This window comes from Aulonocara sp. 'chitande type north' Nkhata Bay, linkage group LG11, assembly GCF_057382095.1.
Source record: "Aulonocara sp. 'chitande type north' Nkhata Bay isolate Kocher_YH1m ecotype deep benthic linkage group LG11, A_spYH_male_GT1.1, whole genome shotgun sequence".
Taxonomy (NCBI): Eukaryota; Metazoa; Chordata; class Actinopteri; order Cichliformes; family Cichlidae; genus Aulonocara; species Aulonocara sp. 'chitande type north' Nkhata Bay.
In genome coordinates, this window is record NC_141354.1 from 27,232,150 (window position 1) to 27,256,416 (window position 24,267).

General features: G+C 43.3%; 1 protein-coding gene across 2 annotated transcripts; it reads right to left on the bottom strand.

The window, feature by feature from the left end:
* Window positions 1–2,763: 2,763 nt before the first annotated feature.
* LOC147319214 (uncharacterized) lies at window positions 2,764–20,576 on the bottom strand. 2 transcript variants are annotated; one of them, XM_086311644.1, is made up of 9 exons: window positions 19,639–20,576; window positions 10,931–11,137; window positions 10,413–10,626; window positions 10,036–10,197; window positions 8,963–9,181; window positions 7,746–7,892; window positions 7,383–7,623; window positions 7,060–7,224; window positions 2,764–6,700 (listed from the first exon to the last, which is right to left on the bottom strand). In XM_086311644.1, exons 1-9 carry the CDS (start codon window positions 20,331–20,333, stop codon window positions 4,257–4,259), a joined length of 4,494 nt encoding a protein of 1,497 aa, XP_086167770.1. In that variant the 5' UTR covers window positions 20,334–20,576; the 3' UTR covers window positions 2,764–4,256. The 2 variants fall into 2 exon arrangements, with proteins under 2 accessions (XP_086167770.1, XP_086167771.1); XM_086311645.1 differs by lacking the exon at window positions 10,931–11,137.
* Window positions 20,577–24,267: the final 3,691 nt, after the last annotated feature.

The following is a 24,267-nucleotide window of genomic DNA, read 5'->3' on the forward strand; positions in this document are numbered from 1 at the left end:
GACTCCACACTGTGAGCTTCTCTTCACTTCACAGACTCCTGGCTGTCCTGTGCTCACCTGTCACTCTATGAAACATACTGAAACATATTCATACTAGTCATATGCGATTATCTCGCAGGGATGCTCGTTTTCTACCCCGCTGTACTCACCTGTTTTTTAGAGCGTCGTCGCCATCTAGTGGTCACTTCACCACCGGCAGGCCCGAGTGTGCTGAACTGAGAGCCTCCAACCAGAAACCTGCTCTGCTTCACTATGTAATTGTGTAAATGTGCTTAGAAGCACGTTTCCATCCACAGCCTCCAGCCTCACACCTCCCTCTCATTTAAAATGCCAGCACAGGTGCGAAAAAGCTGAAATATTTACAGTCAGACACTCATCCATTTGCTGAAACATTAATGTTGCTTTGTGAGATTCTGCAGGGGCTATTTAAACACAGTGCAAATAATAATAACAAGTGCAAATCCAATACTTTAATGCCTCTTAGCTTGTAGATGTGAAAAATAATTCCCTCTCTGACGCCCTCAGAGGCTGAAGTGCTGTTGAAAACCTCTTGGACTCTAATGAGAGGGGAGGGGAAACACATGTGAGAGACAGAAAGTTAGCAGGTGTATCAGTGGGAATGTAATCCGCCCTCATGAAGGCGGATATTCATTTAGTTCCTCTCAAGAGCGGCAGAGATTTAAGTGTCCCCACATTCACAAGCTTAACCTTGGAAGTGAGCGTGCCTGCCCTCTGCGGAGAGGTACAGGATTAGGGTTGGGGATCCATGAGCAGCAGGCAGCAGCAGCAGAGCTAGAGTGGGAGGCAGAAGAGAGACACTTCACCAGTCATTCATCCCACACAGGTAGAGGTTGTACTGCGCAGAGCTGGACCTGAGTCACCAAACCTTCAGTCCTAAATCCTCAGAGATCATGTATGACTCCAAGGCTGAGTCACAGAGGTCAAGTCCAAGTCGGATCTCAAGTGATACTCTGTGTGCGGATAATCCATCCAAGTAAATCTATTCAAAGTAAAGCAAAATGCTGGTTAGTGGCAGTGATAGGAAGCAGTCGTTGATTTATTTTCTGTGCTCGAGTTAAATTTAAAGGCAAGTTTCGAGTTTGTATTTTCTAATTTCCTTTTCTTGAATATGATAATTTAAAACTTACAATTTACTGACTGTTGTGGTTGGTTTTACACAGAAAAATGCAGTTATCAAATCCCAATCTGAAAAAGAAACACTTCTTAATTGTTTATGTTTTATACAGCCACTTTATTAGGTACACCTTCCTAGCAGTGGGTTGGACTGCCTTTTGCCTTCAAAACTGCTTTAATTCTTCATGGCATGGATTCAACAAGGTGCTGGAAACATTCTTCACAGATTTTGGTTCATCTAGACATGATAGCATCACACAGTTGCTGCAGATTTGTCAGCTGGACGTCCATAATGTGAATCTGCTGTTCCACCACATCCCAAAGGTGCTCTACTGGATTGAGATCTGATGACTGCCGATGCCATTTGAGTACAGTGAAGTCATTGTTGTGTTCATGAAGCCAGTTTGAGATTATCTATACTTTGTGACATGGCACACTACCCTGTAAAAAGCAGCCAGCAGAAGAATCTGAAAAATCTGAAAAAAACAAAACAAAACAAAACAAACAAAAAAAAAACAAACTTGTGAGTTTCTTGCCCCAAAATACTGGTTAGTTTTTTCTAACTAAACGGCACATATGATTCTACCTTCATATTAGCTACAAGGATTTTCTTGTCAGATGTGTCCAATAAAACCTAAACAAGCCTATGTTATTGTTTTTCTTTTCTATGTGGTATCTGTTGCATTTCAAAGAATGACCATGTCTAGATCTACCAAAAAAATCCATATTTCTCAGTAGGGCTGAAACACATACCCTGATTCATATTTCACATAAAACAGTAATAACTTGAGGTTTTTGTTTTGGTTTGTTTTTTTTAGTTGTTGTTGTTTTTTTTTTTTGTACTAAGAATCAAAACCTATTTCTAATGAAAATGACATAATACTTTTTTTTTTTTTTTTTTAAATTGGTGGGACATTTTCAATCTACAGTTACAAAGAACAAGTCAACTACAAGTCAATTTGAGTTTTAAATTCCATGATTTATGCAAATTATGCTGCTGCTTTCCTGTAAACTGTCTTTCTGGGAGTGTGGTAAAAGCTTTACAACAGCATTTACACCTTTTTGATGGAAAAAAAAACACAATGCAAAGTATAATTGAAGTGTTCGGTTAAAAAAAAGAAAATATGGAAAATCTGTGAGACAATCTTTTTGCGTGGGAGTGTTTGCTCAGTCACAGCTCTGAGCATGATTAAACAACAAAACAACAATTATTACTGTGGAGAGTTCACTTTTAACAGTGTAAAGCTTTTTTGTGAAACCCAATTCAGTTCAGTTCAATTTAATTTCTAATGTGCCAAATCACAACAACAAATCAAGACTACAATAATACAAAGAAAACAGAGAAAACCATCATATATCCTTATATGAGTAAACGCTTTGGCAACAGTGGGAAGGAAGAACCCCCTTTTAACAGGAAAAAACCTCTGGCAGAACCACTATAACTATAGTTCATAACAGTTTTTAGTTATGAATGTAAAAGTCCTGCTTAAATGGTCCAAATGTCACACACACACACACACACACACACACACACACACACACACACACACACACACACACACACACACACACACACACACACACACACACACACACACACACACAATAAGCTCACAACTCACAAGATGATACCTAAATCCACTTTATTCTTACATCCAGCTATACACCATCATCATCATCATGTCAGCATCATCATCATCACAAGCAGAAAATCATCACCCTCAGTGTCACACTTATGATCATCAGTTTGGCAGCACTATTAGCCGTCTTTTCTTTCCAAAAGCTAAAGCTGTGATAAATAAAAAATAAAACATTTGGTCCTTAAATATATCGTCTAGGCAACATGGTATCAGGGATTAAGACAGAAATGCCTTGTTGCTACCCACAGAAAACATCAAACATCACTGGAAACTGTGCTGAAACAGTGTCATAGGGTGACAGAAGAAGGAAACCGCTAATTGAACATGAGGCTGACGGCAGCAGAGAGCAAAGTGTCGGGCAAACTGAGAGAAAGGGAGTGAGTCTGTGAGCGTCAAAGAAACAGTTAGCGACCAGAGCTGTGAAATCAGATGAAAGGCAGCTAGACAGACACGAGATGAAAGACAAAGAGACCGAGGAGTGAGGAAGCACACAACAGACCCACAGAGAGGCACGTATTTACAGTACAGGGAGACGGGTGGAGAAAGAAAGAAATCAAGTGAACCACAATGCACAGCAGAGCAGTATTGTGTGTCACACACACGCACGCACACACGCACACACAGAGAAGAAAAAAAATACAATTTACAGAAGCTGTCAAAGCGAACATGTAGATTTAAAAGGTTTGTATTGTTCAAAAACTAAACACCACGCACCTGGGACAACAAAACTACAAGTGGACTGCTTCTAATTTTTCAAATTCATATGAATATTGACTTTACAGTGCTTTTTAAACGCTATATCAGTATAATTATTATTATTCTGATGAGAAAATATTACACTTTGGTGAAGAATGGGAGGCAAGAGGGAGTTGGAGCTGGAAACAAGGAAGTATCTGCTCTATTGCCTGCATCTTGTCATCGTGACTTTCCTTCAAACAGGAAAACAATTAATATCTTCCCACATTCATTATTATTGTCAAGGAAATTTCCTGTTTAATTAGTGAGAAAAATGCGTCACAAGTATTGCTTTTTTTTCATTAGCTTTTAATTTTTTTTTCCAGACTCCCAGACGTTGTTTCCTTCCCGTTTTATTGTGTAGATACACTGCAGCATATTTCCACTTCAGCTCCCCAGCTTGCTCCAACAATCACTAACACAGATATGTATGTATACATTTGGATGTTTTTTTTAGACTCCGCCTTATCAACCCCGCTGAGGACCCCTAAAGTCTTTCTCCTGGATCCTTGATCGATGGCTTGGCTGTGAGTCACGTGAACACCTGATGTTCTAAGACAATCACATCCTAGAGTGAATGCAAACATGTATCTGTCCTCGTGAGATCACGGCTTGTCTGGTGCCAACTCTGACACAACTCTGCATATCCATGGCTCTGCTATTCAGGCACCCACCACAACACAAAGGCCAACATTTTATGAGGTTTTCCTCCTCATCTTTTTTTAAATTTTTAAATTTTTTTATGTTTTACATGTTGGCGGGCAGTTTGTGTCGTAGTCCCTCTGAGTCTTTTCTGCCCGGTGACAGCTGAGGGTCTTTTTGTCCACTTTTAGGAGAGGTGGATTTGGCAGGGGAGTCTGCGTGTGCCGACTGGGTGGGTGCAGTGGTGGATGCTTGTGTGGTCTGGACAGGGGTGGAACGTGTATTGAGTTTTGAGGACTGGGTAGGGGCAGCCATGGTGCTTGGTATTTGTTTTGGGGGGTTAGAAGAGGCCGGCTGAACACAAGGAGAGGTGCTGGTGGTGGTGGTGGTGCTGGAGGGGGTAGAAAGAGAGGGGGACTTTGTGGAGCATAAAATTGTTGAGCAGGAGGCTGTGGATGTGATTTCTTTGGCAGTGGAGCTTGGAGTTGGGACAGGAGATGTTTGCTTTACAGGATGAACTGAAAAAGTTACTTTAGTTGGAGCATTAGTGCTAGCAGGTGTTTGGGACAGAGTTGAAGTTTGGGTTGGGGTGAGAGGTGAGACCTGTTTAGGAATCTGGCTTGAAGTGGGGACTCTTGCTGAGCTGGAGACTGAGGCCTGGAGACAAGGTGTTGGACTGTGGCATTTACTCAGGGAGGGGACCGATGTAAGAGGGATGGGAGATGAGGAAGGTGTTGGGGTGAAGGTCTGGGTAGGGGTACCCGGTGTGCTGGCTTGAGTAGGCGTTTGGGAGGGGGTAGATGTTCGGGTGCGGGTTGTTTGAGTGGGAGAAGGGACTGGAGTCAAGACAGGGCTGGCACCCGACAATGGAGAAGCAGATGGTGGTGTGTTGGATGCCTTCGCTCTTGGGCTCTGGGGGTGGGGCGGAGAAGATGAAACCAAAGAGGAAGGGGGAGAAGAGGATGTGAGTGAGGATCTGGTCCCGTAAGGCTGAGGTAGTGGAACAGGGGTAGAAACAGAGGATGGAGGTGGTGTGGAAGATGGAGAGGGAGAGGACGAGCGGGAGGAGGGTGTAGGAATCGGTTTGGGACGAGGAATTGAAGAGAGCGACAGTGGGCTTGTTCCTGCCGATGGAGGGGTGGAGCAGAGAGGAGGAGAGGAGGAGCGGGAAGGGGTCATTGGGATTGGTTTCGGTCGAGGAGTCTGGCAAAGAATAGGTGTAGGAGATGAAGGAGTGGGTGCAGGGGAAGGGGTGGCAGAGGACAGCGGGGTATGCTTTGGAGGAGAGGAAGATGCTGGCACAGACGATGTAGAAGGCATGTGTGCAGCTGTGGCAGCAGAGGCAGTGTGAGCTGCAGACTGTGTCTTTACAGTCTGTGCTATAGTGGGCTGGACAGGAACTGTGCCCTGTGCTTGTGTTTGTGCATTAAATGGCATATTTGTCACCAGCTGTACTGAAGGATTAGAGGTCAGCAGGCCTGCACTGCTTCCCCTGGCTAATTGCCCTGCCAGAAACGGAGCTGCTAGCAAATTACCGCCAGAGGCCTTCCGATGGAGAGGAGGGTGAGGCTGCACTGCAGCCCAAGAGCGATGAGGCAGGGTGGGCTGTGAGGCTGAGAGCAGCCTGGCTTCCTGGGTGAGTCTACCCAGTGCTGGGAGACCCTGTGAAGTGTTTCCTCCATGACGTAACAGAGCCTCTTTTGCCCCTTGCTGAGCTGTAAGCAAAGTGTTGCCATCTGATGGGCCACTGGAGGCAGGCAGATTGGTGGCTGGTGTTTTGTGGGGAGGTGCAGCTGGTCCTCCTCCTCCTCCTGTTGGGGCTCCAAGAGATCCAGAAATCGCTGAGGGATGATCTGCCTGAAGTCGGAGGCTGTAATGGAGATTCCTTCCTTGTTGGACAGAAGTTGGGACAGAGGAGGCTGAAGTGGGTGGAGTTTTAGCAACAGGAGGCGATGTCACCCCACCAGGAGGGCCCATGGTTGAGGGGGAGACAGGAAATCCTCTTGGCGACAAGCCACCTATTCCTCCCATCGCCATCATCCCAATGAGAGAGCTCACAGAGGGGCGAAGGGGCTGCAACACAGGAGCACGAGGAGAAGAAAGAGGGAAAGAGGACGAGGGAGAGGGGGAGATGAGAGGGGAGGGCAGGTAAAAAGCTCCTCCAAGAGCGTGCTGCTGCTGCTGCAGCTGCTGAAGCTGCTGCTGTTGCTGTTGCTGTTGGTGCATGAGGGCAATGGCTACATTACTTGTTGCAGCCGCAGTCTGCAGCGGAGCATGGACCAGCGGCGCCCAGATGACGGGGCGTGGCCGAGGAGACACCGTGCCACTTCTTCCAGCGGCAGCAGCGGCTGCGATGGCATCCTGCATGGCTGGCATGCTGTCGTGTTTAACAATCTGCTGCACCAGCATGCTGTCACAGGAACCCAGACCTCCTGCTGTCATACCACCACCTCCTAGACCCCCCCCACCTCGGCCTCCACCACGACCCATGCTGCCACCAAGAGAACCGCCCTGGGACGACTTCCGCGTGAGCATGGAGTTCTTCCTGCCTGTAGAGGAGAAAAAGAAAGCGCAAATGTGAAATAAAATCTTCAACATGTCTTTGTAACCTGCGATACTGGGCTTGACAAAACGGAATGCCTAAAGGAATGATATCTTTTAAAGTAGGTAAAGCTGTCACGTAGCTGGAGTTTTAGCCTCAAGCGTTTTCCTGGTTTTTTTACATTACAAAGATTTCTAATCCTGAATTATTTTTACTTTTAATTCTTACAGCTTGTATTCAAAGAGGACTCCTGATCTTTTGGCGGCTTGAACAATCCTAACAAAGGGCCTGTGATATCTGCAAGTATTTGGTATTGTCAGTATTGAAAAAACAAATGTATGTAGCAATTCAAAAACCACAAGTTACCAATACGGTCCAGTCGGTCAGCTGCAACAGTTTCAAAGGCACGTCGCATCATCGGGTGTTCCTCCAGAACCTCATTGAAGCTGTCCACACTGAGAGAGTACAAACGGCAATATGTGTCTGCTCGGACACTGGCTGTCCTCCGTCCTCGAGTCAATAAGCAGATCTCTGACAATTAGAGGACAGTTTTATCAGTATAACAGGGAAATTGCAGTATATACAGTAGTTCTGCAAAACAAACCACAGAAAAAACTACTGCTATCTTCTGCTTCTGCTCCTCCAAAACCTTCTCCTTCTTGTTTAACGAGACACCAAAACATCCTCACCTCCAAAGTAAGATCCATCACTCAGCTTGGTCTCCTTGTTGCCACGGGTCAGCACGCTGACGCGTCCGTGCTGGATAAAGTACATCTTACGTCCAACTGTGCCCTCACGGATGATGAAGTCTGATGGCTGAAACACTTCAAAGCGGAGCTTGGTAAGTACGGCGGTCACAAAGTTGGGATCAGCGTTGGCGAACAGCGGCATGTTAGCAACCAGGCTGCGGCAGTTAAAGCTGACTATCTCCTAAGCAAAGAGGAAGAAGGGATAAAGAGAGGAGGGAGTGCTAGTCAGAGATCTGCTGCAGGCATGAACACAGCATCTACGGCATGTATGTGTGATGGTGTGGGTGTTTGTGAGTTTATCACCTCTTTTAGCGGCTCACTAAGTTCTCCCAGGATGTTCTCTTCATCGAACATTTTTCCCTGGAAGCGGTGCTCGTAGTACTCATGGATCTTTTGCCGAACATCTGCCGGGAGCTTATGGAACGACATGTACTGCTCCACCTGCTTGTACTGCAATAACGAAGGCACAAACACATTCACTTTAAGAGAAGAGTACGCGCAGACTGTGGAAATACATTCTTTAGAAATTTTATCTCAGAATCAACCTTGAAATGTGACCTCGGTTTGATATGTTTGTGTTGTTGTGTGTGGGTCAGTGCCTCAATAGATACTCAGACACTGAGATGTATATATGTTAGATAGTAAACTATCATCACTTTGCACAGCCATTGTGAGGTATAATTTCAAATCTACGAATGTTGACTCACAGCTCCAGTGGGAAGTTACGATCTCTTCAACACTGTGGGTTTAATATTGTTTTTAACTGTACAATGTGAATTACCCTAATTCATTATATGCCTATATTTATTATGCAGAAGAACTTCAGTGATTTCAGACACCAACTTCTTAAATACTTTATCTCACTAGAGCGTACTTCCGGGTGTTAGAAATATGTTGAAATGTTTTTCCCCTTTTTTTGAACTCTAGTTTATCTCTTGACCCCTTTGCTAGGTTCACCCCCAAATTGAAAAACACTACTCCCGTGGTTATCTGACTTTTTCTGGCAGGGTCCTCTTTAGGAGCTAAAAAAGTTCATGCCTCCCACAGTTTGTATTAATCATTAACACTAAAAAGGGCCTATTTTGATTTCTAGTAAAACAAAGGTCACTGTGATAACTTTAGCAAACTCTTTGTTTTTTTTTTCCAACATAAATCACAAACTTGTTTTTTCCACACATTTTTCTCACAGTGATCTATGCTTCCCCTTGCACTGGCTTCATGCAAAGATTTGTTGGTTTGGGGCTCAAATTTAAGAATTTGGAGTATTTTTTTTGTTTCATTTTAAATTGTGAATCTTAGCATCAGCATTCAAGTACTTCAGCATTAATTAAAACCAGCATACCGCTTATAATAGTAATTGAAACCCCAGACAAAAAAATTGAACAAAGTTTAAAGTCTGAACAAGGAGAGTCAACCTAAAGGCTGCAGGCTAGAACGGACCCACCTGGATGGCTTGTAGATCTACATAGTCAGAAGCACCCACAGTCATACGACACTCATAAACAAGCGTCATATTTCACCTTTTCCTGATACTGTCGCCGCGATGAGTCTAGTGACTGGATCAGAGCGGTGGCGTGGCCGATGAACATGGCATAGCAGGTGGCGCCTACAATCATACTGAGCATGGTGAGCCACACGTCAGTCATCCCCTCGGGAGCCTGGGCACCGTAGCCGATACACAACATGTGGCTCATGGCTTTGAACAGAGCATAGGAGTACTGCACACCCCATGTGTCGTTCTGTGAGCGGGAGAGGAAGAGAGGAAGGGTGACAGAGGAATAAAACAAGTTTCAAGCGTTAATTACAGAGACGCTGGAGCCTTGAACTGTTCTTATTTTAGTCGGGTTACGGGAGTGTTTTCCCCTCTGAGTGGCTCAGCCAAACCATTTTAGAAAATACAGCTGAGATCATAACATATTGCAGGAGAGCAATTTAAGTGCCGAAAGCCAGTGTGCTGACCAAAATCATAAAATCGAGCAGCTGCGCTACATATAAAACAATAAAAGGGCCGTCATCTTGCATTATTAAATAAATGTTCTAAAGAGGGACAATAAAATGAGCCGCCTCTATGTGTGCGTGTGTGTGTTTTTGTGTATGAGTCCAATTATACTAAGACGTTAATGGTCCATTGGACAAGGGGACCTTCTCTGGGGAAAATCCCAGCATCAGTCTGCTTAGCAACCATCACACGGGCAACTGCAAGACATGAGTCAGTTGAATATCTGAGTCTGTATGCTTTCATGCAAAATCTCCAGCAGGTCCCCAGGCCTTCCACAGATTGAGCTCATTCACACCTACACCTGATCTCTCGGAGGTTTTTAATTACAGTCAATCTTATTTCAACTGGACATGTTGCTGCATGAGCCAGTTAACACAGATAAGGGGCAAAGCATGGCAAATCTGATAAACAGTGAGTCTTTTCAGAAGCAGCGGTTTGCTTCAATCTCAAACAAATATTGCGCACGCTGTTCAAACAATCCAGATAGGGTTTTGTGTGATTCATTCAGCTCAGCCTGAACGTCACATCCTGCGTCTGTTGGCCTGACAATAAAGTCGTTCACTGAAACATATTAAAAATAACACAGAGACTCACCACCATCACGTTCTTAGAAACCCAGCAGTCAGGAGGGAAGTCCTGCAGCATGGGGACCAAAAACTGGAGACAGCCATCCCAGTGGCACAGCAGCAGCATCATGCCAATTAGATTTACTATCCTTACCATAGCACTGGCAAGGTCATAGGTCATATGGAAGATCTGAGAAAGAAGAGGATGTAAAAATAAGTGCGGTTAAAGAGAGCAAATGGGGTTTTAGATTTTTTTTATCCCTAAAAGCCTCTTGATCAGCAACACATCCAAAACGGGGGTGCCTCTGCCCTCCAAGCATGTTGTTTCATACAAAAGGGGCTTCTGATGAGTCATGCCTTAAATATTAAATCTTTTCCACAAATATCTGAGTTTGTGCTTCTCACCTCCTCCCACTGGTGGATGTAGCGGATGAGCCTGGACAGGCGCAGGAGCCGAAGCAGGCTCAGGATTTTGGTGAAGCGGACTATCCGCAGTGCCCTGGCCGTCCTGTAGACCTCTGAGTCCAGACTGTCCACCATTAGGAAGATGTAATCCACCGGGATGGATGACACAAAGTCCACGAGGAACCAGCTCTTCAGGTATTTCTGGCGAATCGCCCTGACGTTAGAGTGAGATGGAAGACCAGTGTCATTCCTCATTAGGCAGTCTAGTCTCGTGGAAGAGAGTTCAACATTTGCTTGGCATGAAACCTTCCTCATAAATATTCAACAGGAACATAGTGGGATTTGAACAAAGCTCTGCCACTGGCCTCACATCACCTTTTCACATCTCACACATTAATTTGTTTGAACACAAACCCAGCAGATGGCCAGAAGAGCAAATTTAAATTTATGGCATTGGTCCTGCTGCACTGATATTCCAGACAATACACACACACATGCACATAAATGCTCCTTCTAACCTCGGGTCGAGTAATATCTCAGTGTTGTCTTCCTTGACGATGCCGGTCCTGAAGTTAAGGACCAAATCGACCATGAAGAGAGTGTCCGAGACCACGTTAAAGATGATCCATGATGGAGTGTTCTCGTCTCGAAAGAACGTGATGCCCACTGGCAGGACGATTAGGTTTCCCATCATCAGCAGTAACATCAAAAGATCCCAGTAGAATCTAAAAAGATAACGATGGACTCTTTATTTACCTCTGGTCTCTCCATCTTCGTTTCTTGTTTTCTTATATTGTCTTGTTGTTTTAAAAGGTTTGCCAAATAGCACAAATAGAATTTAAAATAAAGGCAAAAACATCTCAAGCTGCTGTTTGGATTGAAGACAGCTTTGCACACTTTGGCAGTATCTTAACCAGTTGAATATGCTGACTCACATGCTCATGACCCAAATATTACACTTTAATTATTGGCAAGATTTTAGTAAAAAGATGATAAAATGGCATAACTCATACAGTGCAAATGCTAAAAATACCTTGCAAAAACAGAAAAAAGACTTTCATGTTGTGGTAAAAGAGGTTTAGCAGCATCTCGCAAAGCAAAAACAGAAATATTAAATATTAATGTAAGCGAAATCTTTCTTTTTTCTTTACTGGGACCAATATAAGCGTCATCTATATGTATGTTTAGCATAAGTCAGTATTACTGAAATCTATATTAACATGATTTTACAAACAGAGACACCACGGTTTTGTCACCTGTGAGCAGCTCAAATGATGAGCATTAACAGAATACTCAAAACTGAACAGGATTAGTATTCACTGTGACTGAAATCTGCATGTGTCACTTTGTCACTTTTCAAGAGTGAACCTGCTTATAAGCTCTTTGTGAAATGACAGTGTGGTGAAGTATATCAATCACGCATAACATTTTGACCACCGGCAGGTGAAGTGAATAACACTGATTATCTCTTCATCATGGCACCTGTTAGTGGGTGGGATATATCAGGGAGCAAGTGTATATTTTGTCCTCAAAATTGATGTGTTGGAAGCAGGAAAAATGGGTAAGTGTAAGGATTTGAGTGAGTTTGACAAGAGCCAAACGATGAGACTGTTATGGCCCTGGCCATAATCTATTTTGGTGGCTGTTTCTTTGTCTGTGTCTTTAAGTCTTTGCAGGCCCTGGATTGGATGAGCTGACGGCTGCCGATTGGTCTGCTGATCATGTGGTCGCATTCAAAATCCATCACCAGCAGTTGTCCTGGGGCAGCCACTGACAGCAGCAGCAGACCTGACCCTGGCTTCCAAAACCCATGACTTTTGTGACTTTCTCAGTTCTGTATATAGTGTGTACATTAGTTTTCATTGTAAATAGCACTGGAGCAGAAGGGGTGAGCTGCCTTATTGTTTTTCCTTGCACTGTTTTCTCCTGTTTATCTCAGTTAGGGAGTTAGGTGTAGCGCTTGTCTTTTGTTTGATTTTTGATTTCACATAGGGTTTTAGATAGCACCTCCTCCTGAATTAGCTTGTTTTGTTTGTTATTTTGGCCTTTGTTCACCCCAGAGCTTCATTTTGCAGTGTAGAAAAATAAACCACCATTCACTAAGAAATTGGTTTTCCCTCTGTGTATGGTTTTGGGGACCAGGGCGGGGCAATCTTTTCAAACTTATGTTGCGTTCCTGTACCCCTAGACTGGGGCGTAACAGAGACAAAAATGGATGGGGTGTTCCTGGTATGCAGTGGTCCAAGGAAGGAGCAGTGGTGAACCAAGTTTTACTGATGCAGGGGCGTAAACGCTGGGCAGCGTGGTTGGATCCAACAGACGAGCTGAAAAGTTGATGCCGACTGATAGAAAGATGTCAGAATTTGTTGGGTATAGGGCTGAATAGCCACAGACCAGGGTCAGGGTGTCCGTGCTGACTCCGATCCACCACTGAAAGAGCCAACAATGGGCATGACAGCATCAGAACTGGAACACAGCAATGGAAGAAGGAGGCCTCTTCTGATGAATGACGTCTTCTTTTACATGGTGCATGTGCTTTAATATATGGCATTAGGAAGTACTATGGGAAGAAGTCCAGCAGAGGCAGTGTTCTGCTAGGATGGGTCTGGGCTTCTCTGGCTGCAAAAAGGGGACCAACACAATATTATCCAGGTGGTCATAATGTTATATGTGATTTGTGTACAGGAAGATGAGAGAGAGCCTAGAGCATGCTTCTTCTGCTGTGATGAGTCAAAATTCCTACTGTTAAAAAAAAAAAAAAAAAAAAGACTGTATCCTGCACTTGATGTGGATAATGCTACGTTTCCTGCATATTCATTTAAAAATGTTGTTTGGCTGAATCAGGGCGCCATGTCTTCCTCTTGTGTTCCTCCACATTGCAAAAGGCAGAGCCAAGCATCCGTCCATTTTTACATTCCCATCCTAAACATATAATCCTGAAAAATCAGATTCAAAGGGGCACAACTCTGATTCAATCTTACATTTCCATAAGTTCAAAGAGACACATCAAAACAAGATTGGTCAAAGTTGAAGCACCTGAGGGCAAGATGGGTATCACGTTCTTAAAGCCTTCCCACCGACTTGGTGCCATTGGATTTTCTAAAACTTGTTAAATGCATTTCCACCAGATTAAAAAAAGAAAGCTGCTACTGGCACAGTTATACAACATTGGTGGTCCCAAAGTTGGAGGGGCAGATGCAAGTGCCTACGGGAGACGTTACTGCAAGAAATTTGCCACCATTCTGATAAAACTTCAGTGAAAGCAGGAGAGGCTTCTCTGTGAAAAGCAGGGCCCAACTTGTAATATTCAGTTCTCCAACTTGCAAACTGAAGGGCACTTCTTAAAATGCAACTGGCCAGCTCTCTCCTACCTGATAACCACCCCGACCTTTTAAAATTCACATTTCTACTAAGATTTCTGTAAGATTTTAAAAACTTTCATAAAGCTACAAATGTGTTCAAACAGGTGTTTGTACATGTTTGAGAGCAGAAAGTGTGTGTTTTTGTTTTTTAAATAATCTGTGCTTATTCACATCCGTGAGCCAGGACAATAACAAGTGCAGTCCTCCTGGTAATATAAGTCAGGCTGTAGTAGATATGAATGTTTCCCTCAAGACAGCTTCATCCTTTGCTTTGGCAAGATAAAGCACCTGTGCTTCATACTAATAAAAAAAAGAAGAAGTGATTTGAGAAAAGGAGGAAGACAGTGAAGAACAGAGGGAGGCAAACGATCAGTAACCTTGGGAGGCCTCATCAATCTGAATGTCATGCTGGAGGACTCCGTGATGTAGCCGTCTCGGAAAAAAAATCAGGCGATCACTCATGTCATTTGGATGCTGAAAGTGATTAAAGTATGACAGAAGAGCCGATCCAATCATCGGGAGATGATTCGTGTCATCTCTCTCTCTCGTTTCTGCTAAGCCCTTTAGCCAACGCGTTATCAATGACTTGCTTATTCTTGCATCCTCACGCTGTCTCCGTCTCGCTCATTTACACACACAGTGTCTCTTTTTTTAGACAAAGTACACTCAAGCTCTGCGGTCGATTGCTATGGAGCACCAATTTAGTAACAGAACTTCATGGTGTGATGCTACCGCTAGACTGATGAATATTAAGCATGCATGAGTCATCGCTCGGCCCCACACACTCTTCTGTCTGACTTTGTCACTTACACTGACAGATGTATTGCTTCATAATCACTGGCAACAAACACGCGGGGATTATTTACAGCAACATGGTCGCTCTTGCAGTTGTCGTAGCAGTGAAGGCGATTTACTCCTGACTTGGAGAACTTGCCTTGTTAACTCTGACTGTGGGAACATGTCTGTAAATTACATTATGCCTGTCAGGACCCCGTAAACAATATGAACCATAATCCTGTACCTAACGAGGCTCCCATGGAAAACCTTAGAGAGGTTACTTTTAAAACAATTAATTTAACATTGACGTGTGGACTTTGCTTTTGCCATTTTAACCATATTAGATACTTAATAATGTCTCTACTGAAGTGACTAACTGATCAGCATAAAATAATCCTCAACCAGTGACTAATTGATTATCCAACCACTGATTATTGATTAACTGCTTGGAAAAACATTCCACGGACACGGTAAAATGATTGTTCCTCCTCTTGCGATGCATTTGTTGACATCTACATCAATATTATATCTATATTTAAATTAAAATATGTAGGCTCTCTGAAACTGACTCCTCAGTAAATTTAACTTACTACAGTCACTAGCTCATGACTCCTTGTGGTGACACAGAATTTGCAGCAAAGAAGAAAGTCACGGGGAGCGGGGGTGGGGAACAAATCAGACAGCTAATTAACTCTGACAGGTTACTGAAATTAAGTTATAGTGATAAAACACACAAACACCATGGCTGAGTGAATTCCTATATAATTCCAATATTTTACCCGCTGAGATTTTCTTCCTATTAAAATATTGCTATGTGTCATAGATGATTGTGTTACCACATGATATATAGAGTATCACAGCATAAATATATTGTGACATTACTGTTATTGTAGGCAACATATTGTGATTTTATCATATTGAAGATTATGATCTGATTTCCACATCTAATTTACAGATTATGGAAAATATTGTTTGTGTCAGCGCTGTATTATAGGTGGAAAATGCTAGTACATATACAGTGTACAATTTATTAGGTACACCTTCCTAGTATTAGATTGGACCCCATTTTGCCTCCAGAACTGCTTTAATTCTTTGAAGCATAGATTTAACAGGGTGCTGGAAACATTCCTCAGAGATTTTGCTCCATGTTGGCATGACAGCATCACACATGCTGCAGATTTGTTGGCTGAACATTCATGAATAAATCTCCTGTTCCACCACATCCTAAAGGTGCTTGTATTGGAAATGGAATCTGGTGACTGTGGAGGACATTTAAGTACAGTGAACTAATCTTCATTTATAAGAAAGCAGTTTGAAGTGATTTCAACTTTGTGGTACTGCGCATTATCCTGCTGGAAGGAGATGAGTACAATGTGATCATAAAGGGTTGGGCATGGTCACGAACAAAACTAAGGAGTGCTTAAATGATGCTCAGCTGGTACAACGCGACTCAAACTGTGCCACAACTATCACACCACCACCATCCTGGACCATACAAGGCAAGATGGATCCATGTTTTCATGTTGTTTATGCCAAATTCTGGCCCTACAATCTGAATGTCTGAGCAGAAATTGAGACTCATCAGACCAGAAAACATTTTTACAACCTTCTGATGTACAGTCTGAGTTTCCTGTTCTTAGCTGACAGGAGTGGCACCCAGTGTGTTCCTGATCTGCTGTAGTCCATCTGCTTCAAGGTTCAACATGCTGTGCATTCAGAGATGCTTGTTTGCATATCTTGCTTGTAACAAGTGGTTATTTGAGTTACTGTTGCCTTCCTATCAGCTCAAACCAGGCTGGCCATTGTCCTCTGACCTCTAGTATTTTGAGGTACTTGAATATATTTTAATGTGCATTTGCTCCTTGAGCTATCTAATCTAATCTATTTTATTATTTGTTTATTTCCTTGTTTTTAAATGTCTGTACAGTACCAGCTAACAGCTCACAATCTGAAATGTTAGATGGTGACTTGTTAGCAATTCACCTGAAGAAATATTCCTCTTACATCAAGTCAGTTTCTTTTTTCTTATTCCTTTCATGCAATGAAAGAGTAAAATTTATGTTACAATACAATACAATACAACTTTATTTGTATAGCACGTTTAAAAGACCAGCGGTACACCAAAGTGCTTTACAATAAAAACAGGAAAATTAAGACATGATTAAATAAAAGACTATTAACAAAGTACCACATATGTCATCAGGTTGAGGGCACTAATTATATGGCAATAGAAAGAATATAAGAACAAAGTTACTAAGAACAGATATAGCTAAAAGATAAAGTACATAAATAAAAATTGAACCAAATATAAAAAAGGGACACTAACTAGATGGAAAAACTATGTTGAATAAGTGAGTTTTTAAACGGGATTTAAAAGATAAAATGTTTGGCCTTTTCTTCCAATGGACTTGCTTTTGTTTAAGTACTTACTGAGTACTTACTCCTACTGCTCAATATAGTACATTACCCTTCAGGGAATTATGTATTTCTCATCTTTAACTTAAGAAAATCTATTTATTCTTGCAATCTTGTATCTATCATACAGGTTTCACAGATTAAAATGTGGATCATATGCATTGTTTTAGTTTGCTGAGTAAAATACTAGGTGACACTGTCCATGTACACTGCACATTACTCTGCTTCTATGTACTACAGCCTACTGTTTCCATGGGGATGTGACAGCTGATTCAAACCTGAATGAAGAAGGGAAGACCCAAACAGACAAGAAGATGTGACAGCCAAACTAAAACTCAGAATAAATACCTGACACGACCTGGTTTCTGATTTTCCACCTGGTGAAACACCGCGAGCTGTGCACTGTGCGGTTCATTCGGGTATAAATGCATATAGTGTGCACTTGTGAACTGCACTCACACATGCTTATACACACACAGGAATTGCAAATGCAATCAAAGCTGCTCTCTGTAACCTCATCAGTATTCCATTTTGAACACGAACAGGTGGTGGAGGGTAACCGACCTGTATCTACCTGCTCAGCTGTTGTCATACCAAAAAACCAAATCTACTGTAATTGAGGCCAAGTGTCTCCTGTGTTGCCTGTGATTGGTTCCCTGCTTGCGGTTGGCCAGATGTCAGCTCCTTGCAAGTTTCCACCCATCATCCAGTCCGGCACATACAGACAAACAAGGACAACTCTACATGTATCAGCAGCATCACTGATTCAACATGAATTCACTCTGCTTCTATTTCTAACTCTCCTCACCCTTCATCTCTCACTTTGTATGCTTCTCATGCCACAATGTGTATTTTCTTCACCTCTTCTGCCCTTCATTATGTATTCTTATAGGTGCAGCAACAACACATCTTTTCTTAATGAGGTGAAAGGTGTGGGAGCTTATCGGCAGACTCAGTAAAGACAGACCAAATGTACGAGCACAAGCGCTGCCACACATTCTAGTGGCTGCAAGGGCCAAAACACATAAAGCAGCTCTGAAGGTAATCTGTCTTCTTGTCTCTCGCGCCTCGGCCTTGCAAAGTTCCTCTTCAGGTACTTAACGGAAAAGTTAGATGACTGAATAATGCATAATGCATACTCAACTTGCATAATTTAGAATGCCATACATAATTGACTAAAATTCAATTGCAATTCTGCAACGGGCTAATTAGGACTATTTAACTCATCAGATGTCTTGGTTGAACATCAATTAATGCAGGAAAGGCTGAGATTCAATGAAACACAAACTCATTCACAACACTCTTTGTCGATCCTGCCTCGCCTTCCTCGCTGACTACCTACATCACATTACCTGCGAGCAGCCCCATAAGAAGCACGTGTGAGCGATCATTACATTGACAGACAATACAAAATGACACAGTCAGTGTGTGCCTGTGTGTGGTTGATGAGACAAAAGTGGGCCAGGAGCCTTGGGGATCAAGTCATCCATTGTTGCTGCAGTCTGTCTGGAGATTATGAATGCTGCCTCTCCCTTTGCTGTCCATCTGCACATCTTAGGCACATGCAATTATGGAGAGCGATTTTCTGTGAATACCTGGCCTATTAACTCATAAATAATAACGCATATTTAACATGTGCAATATGAGAGAGAGAGAGAGAGAGAGAGAGAGAGAGAGAGAGAGAGAGAGAGAGAGGGAGATGTATAAATCACAACACTATTGTAAAGTAAAGACCCTACAATAATACAGAGAAATCCCCAACAATCGGACGACCCCCTATGAGCAAGCACTTGGAGACAATGGGAAGGAAATCTCCCTTTTAACAGGAAGAAACCTCCAGCAGTTTCAGGGAGGGGCACTTATCTTTCACAACCCGTTAGGAATGAGTAACCAAACCCGGCTTACCCATTCCTGTACTAACTATTCAGCTCAGGTGGCAGAAAAATCCTAATCCGCCACCAACAGGGAGCGCTGTGCTTGGTTAAGCCACCTTTACATGAAAACATACTGAACTTTTTACCTAAGTTACTTGGAAAGGGACGTGCACCTTTTGTCTATATCTGTGAAAGATTATTTCCAGGAAACAACAGGCTACTATAATAAAATATTCCTCTTAGAAATGGAGACCAGCCATTGTAGCGTTCTGTCTATCTTGGAGACCTTAGCCCCTGATCGCTGCTCTTTCCATGAGCACCTGTAGCTGTGTCTTTGTTGTACAACCCCACTTTAAGCTTCATCTTCTCCTCTAACCCTGACGTAATTTACTATGCACTACTGCCGTGCCCTGGGAATATATATTTAGCCTCCTGCATTTCTTTCTCCTTTCCCAGTTGTCCTCCTCCCCATTTCCCCTGTTAACAAGTGAAGAGGTTGCTTAATGCATGATCTGTTTTCCTTTTCCTCTCTCTTTCTCTCTCTAGTTAATTGTCCATCATTATACTTCAAGTGTGCTCTGTAAAAATGAGCATGAATTCAACTTGCTTTGATCCACATTTCTCAGAAAAAAACATAATCTGTATTGAAAATGCCACAAGTGGCATTTAATTCACAAACCAACATCAGAGTGACCAGCTGCTGTGGAGGGTGTGTGTGTGTGTGTGTGTGTGTGTGTGTGTGTGTGTGTGTGTGTGTGTGTGTGTGTGTGTGTGTGTGTGTGTGGGAGGGCTCCATACCTGAAGTCACTGTAGGGGTGGATGATCCACGCTCCTGCTGATTTCAGTCTTTCCTGCTCCTGTTCCACAGCTTTGTGCGATCCAAACATGCGCAGACTGAACTTGTTGACCCCAGGCTGAAGCATGGCTCCAAACTGTCTCTGGATGAAGGTGCTCTGGTTGGAGTTGCTGTAGTCTTCCCCGTCCAATCCCATGCCAAACCCACCCAGGCTAGACTGACCCATCATCTCAGGGGTTCCTGCTGCATTGGTGTTGCATGCTGTGGTTGTGGTGGTCTCTGCACCGGTGGCCACCACCATGACTCCGGTCCCAGTGGAGGACGTAGAGGCCAGGGCTGCACGGGAGGCGAAGCCTACTGATCGCGGAGGAGGATGGGCTGTGCCAGAAGAGGAGGACGGAGGAGGCGGCAAGGGAATCGGGGTAGTTGGAGTGCCTGCTGTACGGAAGGGCAGGCCGTCCCTGGTGGAGGCGCTCATGATGGAGAGGCGACGCCCGCGTCCACCTGAGGATGTGCTATCTGCCCCAAAGGAGCCCCTTTCTCCCTCCAGCGAGGCCTGGGACAGCCTGTAGCCGGGAGAGGGCAAACTGCCCTTACTGCGCCTCTTCGAGTCCCCTCCATTACGCCTGGGCAGGCTGTCACCCCCGGACCCCCCGGCGCTACTAGGGGTACCCACACCTCCAGCCACCCCATCCATCCCAACTCAGGGAAGGGGAGGAGTGTGAGAGGAGGATCAATATAACCTGTGACCCCCACCCCTCAGAATAACTATTCAGTACTGTCGACCTGTCTAGGTTACATAGATGAGAAAGTCAATGAGGCTCTGAATGTTAAATTGAAGAAGCGACAGAAAAGTGCAGCGTGTCTCCAGTCATTCTCCCGGAGTCTTCCGCCCTCTTTCCGCGGATGTGGCCATTCTTACCTCAGTGCCCTTGGAAAAAGCCCCATCCAGACAAAAATATCCCCCCCCCCCCCTATCACTGTGACGCCTGCAGCTTCACTTTTCCTCTTTTCTTAAAGAGTCTTGTTTGTCCTTACAGATGTTTCTCTGCCAGTCCTCCTTCCTCGTCCTTGAAACGCTGCTCTCCGCCCGAGGCCCTCCCTCTCCGCTCCACAGTCGCCCTTAACGCTCCGACACCGGTCATATTGGCACCGGATTCCCGGTCTATTGTAGATAAGAGCGCTCGACGCTCATTGGCCGTCCGTGTCCTGTCCGTGTAGCCTATATGTCCAGGCTGCCTTCCCAGTCTTTGCCCCTTTCATCATATATCATTATGTAAGAGATGTTTTGGGCGCTAAGGTGTCAGACTGGGGAACATTCATCCGAGGATGAAAGACAAGGACACTCGATACTCTGTTAGGAGGGATGGGTTGTTAACGGACAGAAAGGACGCACGAAAAAAGGCACAAACGAGCGCTCATTCCGAGACGCACTGATTCACTGTCGAGGACACGCACTCGACCAGCAACCAGGCACATGCACATAGGAAAAACGGGAACAAATACGGCTGGGAAGGAAGTCAGAATACCCCAGGTCTAGCCCATGTTTTCACTGAGTCCGCCACACGTTGTCATTTTCAGTATCCGTGCGGGAAAAAACACCTTCACCATGACGGAAAACCCATCTACCCGCGACTGAAGCGCAGTCAGACACACAGACAGATTTCCTCCTTTACAAAAAAAGCTATTTTATATATATAAAAAAAACCTGATACCGCAATTAACTTGATGAGGTTCTCACAGCCTGACGCACCACATTCCATGTTTCCTCACATGCAGGCGCTGCCATGCACTTCACTTCACTTTTCAATGACACAGTCTACAGGGATACGGCGGCGTCCCTTCCCCTCTTATGGCACCAACGGCAGATTACAGACTCTACATTTAAATGAAGAAAGCTGCTCCGAGGTAAAACTGTGCGCTCCCATGAATTTCAAACCTTCCTTAAAAAAAAAAAAAAAAAAAAAAAGCAACTTGTTGATCCTTGGTCCTCAGGAAATTGTGCAGAGCAGATGGAGTCCAGTTTACGGCTCAATTTACTTCCTTTTCTGACTCAACACTCAAGAGGTCGGTCTGACACGTCCGCAGAAGCGCGCCGCCAGCGCGTGCAAATGAAATATTAAATAAATAAATGTCCATATAATAGTCGGAATCTAATCAGCTTGTTGCCATGGCATCCGCATCCCCATCATCCTTCCCCCAAGGCCGCATGCCCAACCGGCGCAAGACGCACGCATCCCTCGCAGGTACAGGATGCGCGTCATCCCTTCTCACCAATGCGGCGAGGGAGCGCGTGATGGAAAGAGGGATGATGAAACTTTATTTAAATAGCAAAAAGGGGCAAGCCTTTTTTGTACCAACAATGGGGAGGACTTATGAAGGAAATAAAAGAAAAATGAATGAAGTCCTCAAAGAACGCTGTGATCCAAACAACGTGAAGCAGATACACCTTTTAGAAATGAAATAATAAATATAAATTCAATCTGCAGTTAAACTCCAGAGCTTGAGTTCGTCTAGAGAGATATGAAGGCTGATACATCATGAAATAGATCACAGGGTAGTTTACTGTAATATACTTTCCCCCCTTTAAGTATTTTAAATGTATTTAAGTACTCGACTACATTTTTCACAGCAAGATTTACTTTTATTCGTCAGCTGTTTATTGGTTATCCTTCTTAAGTAAGAGACTTTATAGTCGATCTGTCAGTATTCTAAGGTCAAGAAATATTGTGAATGCAGGGATTTTAAATGTAACAGAGTAGTTTATTTTTTATGTGTTGTTACGAATTGTGAACACATCTACATCCAAATTACACTCAGCAGGGAAAAGTATGTTCAGCTTAAGAACAGCTGTGAAGTACTTATGTAAACATCTAAAACTACAACATTTTTGAGGGAAAAATTACATTTGACAGCTATTTACTACTTAGTATAAAAAGGGCACCTATTATGTTCATTTACAATTGCTGTGATGGCTATTTTTATTCTTGGATTAACGAGTGGGAGGCTAAATACTCTGTACAGCAGATGAATAGTATCTGAAAGCCATGTCCTTAAGAAACAGGGGGGAAAATCCAGCAACGTCCCAATCTGCTAGGCCTTCAGTCAATCCATCTGCTGTTCACTGAAGTCTCATCAGAAAAGCTCTCAGTGCAAGGGTGGGTGTCAAGAAGCCATTCTTATTGAAGGGAAACAGGGAGAAAGGCTGTGGTGTGTCAAATTACACAAGAAGTGGACCGAAAATTAATGTCAGCAGGTATTGAATTGATGAATGGAATTGATGAATCACAATTTCAATATTTGGTTCTGATCATCACCACCATTATCAAAACTGATGGAATTATAGATGGAGAAAAGTACCATCACATATTGATCCACCATTCAATAACATCTGGAAAGAGTCTGATTGGAAGCGGCTTCAATATTTGGCATGACAATGATCCCAAACACACTGCCAATGTAGTAAAAGCACACATGACATCAGTTGTGGATCGGCCTCCCCAGACCCCGGACCTCACCATTAATTAAACCAGCGTGGGATCAGCTTGACAGAGAACAGAACAAAAGGCAGCCAACATCCAAAGAAGAGCTTTGAATGATCTTCAAGAAGCCTGGAGAAATATTCCTGAAGACTACTAAAATTGCAAGAAAGCTGCCTGAGAGAGTTCAGGCTTTGTTAAAGAATAAATTCGTTCAAACCAAATATTGAATATTTCAAGCTTGTTAGTATTATACAGATTCTTCTTTCCTTTATGTATTTTAAATCCATTGTTTGCACATTTTAATAAATAAATTATGTTAATAAATCTCTACACCTATTTCCCATTTCCGTAGCAAAATATAAAGAAGTGACATGTGGCTTTTGCACAATACTTTAAGAGGTCAAATTGGTGGTTTAAAAGATTAAATATAAATTTATCTGATATCTATACTTTTATTTCAGTTTTCTTTTGTTGTGGTATTGCTACTTTTACTTCAGCAGTTGACTTGAATAGATCTACATGTAGAATAAGTGAAAAACCTCACATCGTATTCCCGCAGGCTTATGGAAAACAGACTTTTGCAAATATAGACATAAAACTCTGTAAGTGCTCCAATTGTCCCAGAAAGATAAAACGCTATTAGACTAACCACAGAAATATTTACAGTGAGTCAGCCTCTGCAAAAGTGGCTATTAGTGGTAGAAAGAGAGAGAGAGAGAAATAAACTGTTGCGGGAGGATTCAATGCGCATTAAAGCTCAAAAGGAAAAAAGGAGGAAGCAAGGATGTCACAAAATAAAGGATTATGAGACATGAGGAAGACCCACACAGGAACAGATATAATTACTTTCTGGGTGAGCAATATGCAGATGTGGCCATCTGGGTCATCTCAGTTGACAAAGGGGGTGTCAGCTCTGCATCATCGGCTGCTGCTCATAATAGCCAAAAAATTGCCGCTGCACAGAGATAAGCTTGGGACTCTGGGTAGGAATGAAAGTCTTATCTCCAAATTCTATAAAGAGCACCAATGTACTTCAACAATGGCAGCCACAGAGACAATACTTTCACTTTCAATATGAAAACAGGAGGCAGGACAGTTCAATTACAGAAGCCTGTGTCCTGACAAGAACTGGAGAACAACGTATTAAAG

Coding starts and splice junctions, on each gene's coding strand:
- LOC147319214 (XM_086311644.1), bottom strand. CDS start 20,333: ATGGATGGGGTGGCTGGAGGTGTGGGTACCCCTAGTAGCGCCGGGGGG. Junction 9,182..10,035: donor TTTCTAAGAACGTGATGGTG/GTGAGTCTCTGT, acceptor TCCCGCTCACAG/AACGACACATGGGGTGTGCA. Junction 7,225..7,382: donor TGATGGATCTTACTTTGGAG/GTGAGGATGTTT, acceptor TCTAATTGTCAG/AGATCTGCTTATTGACTCGA.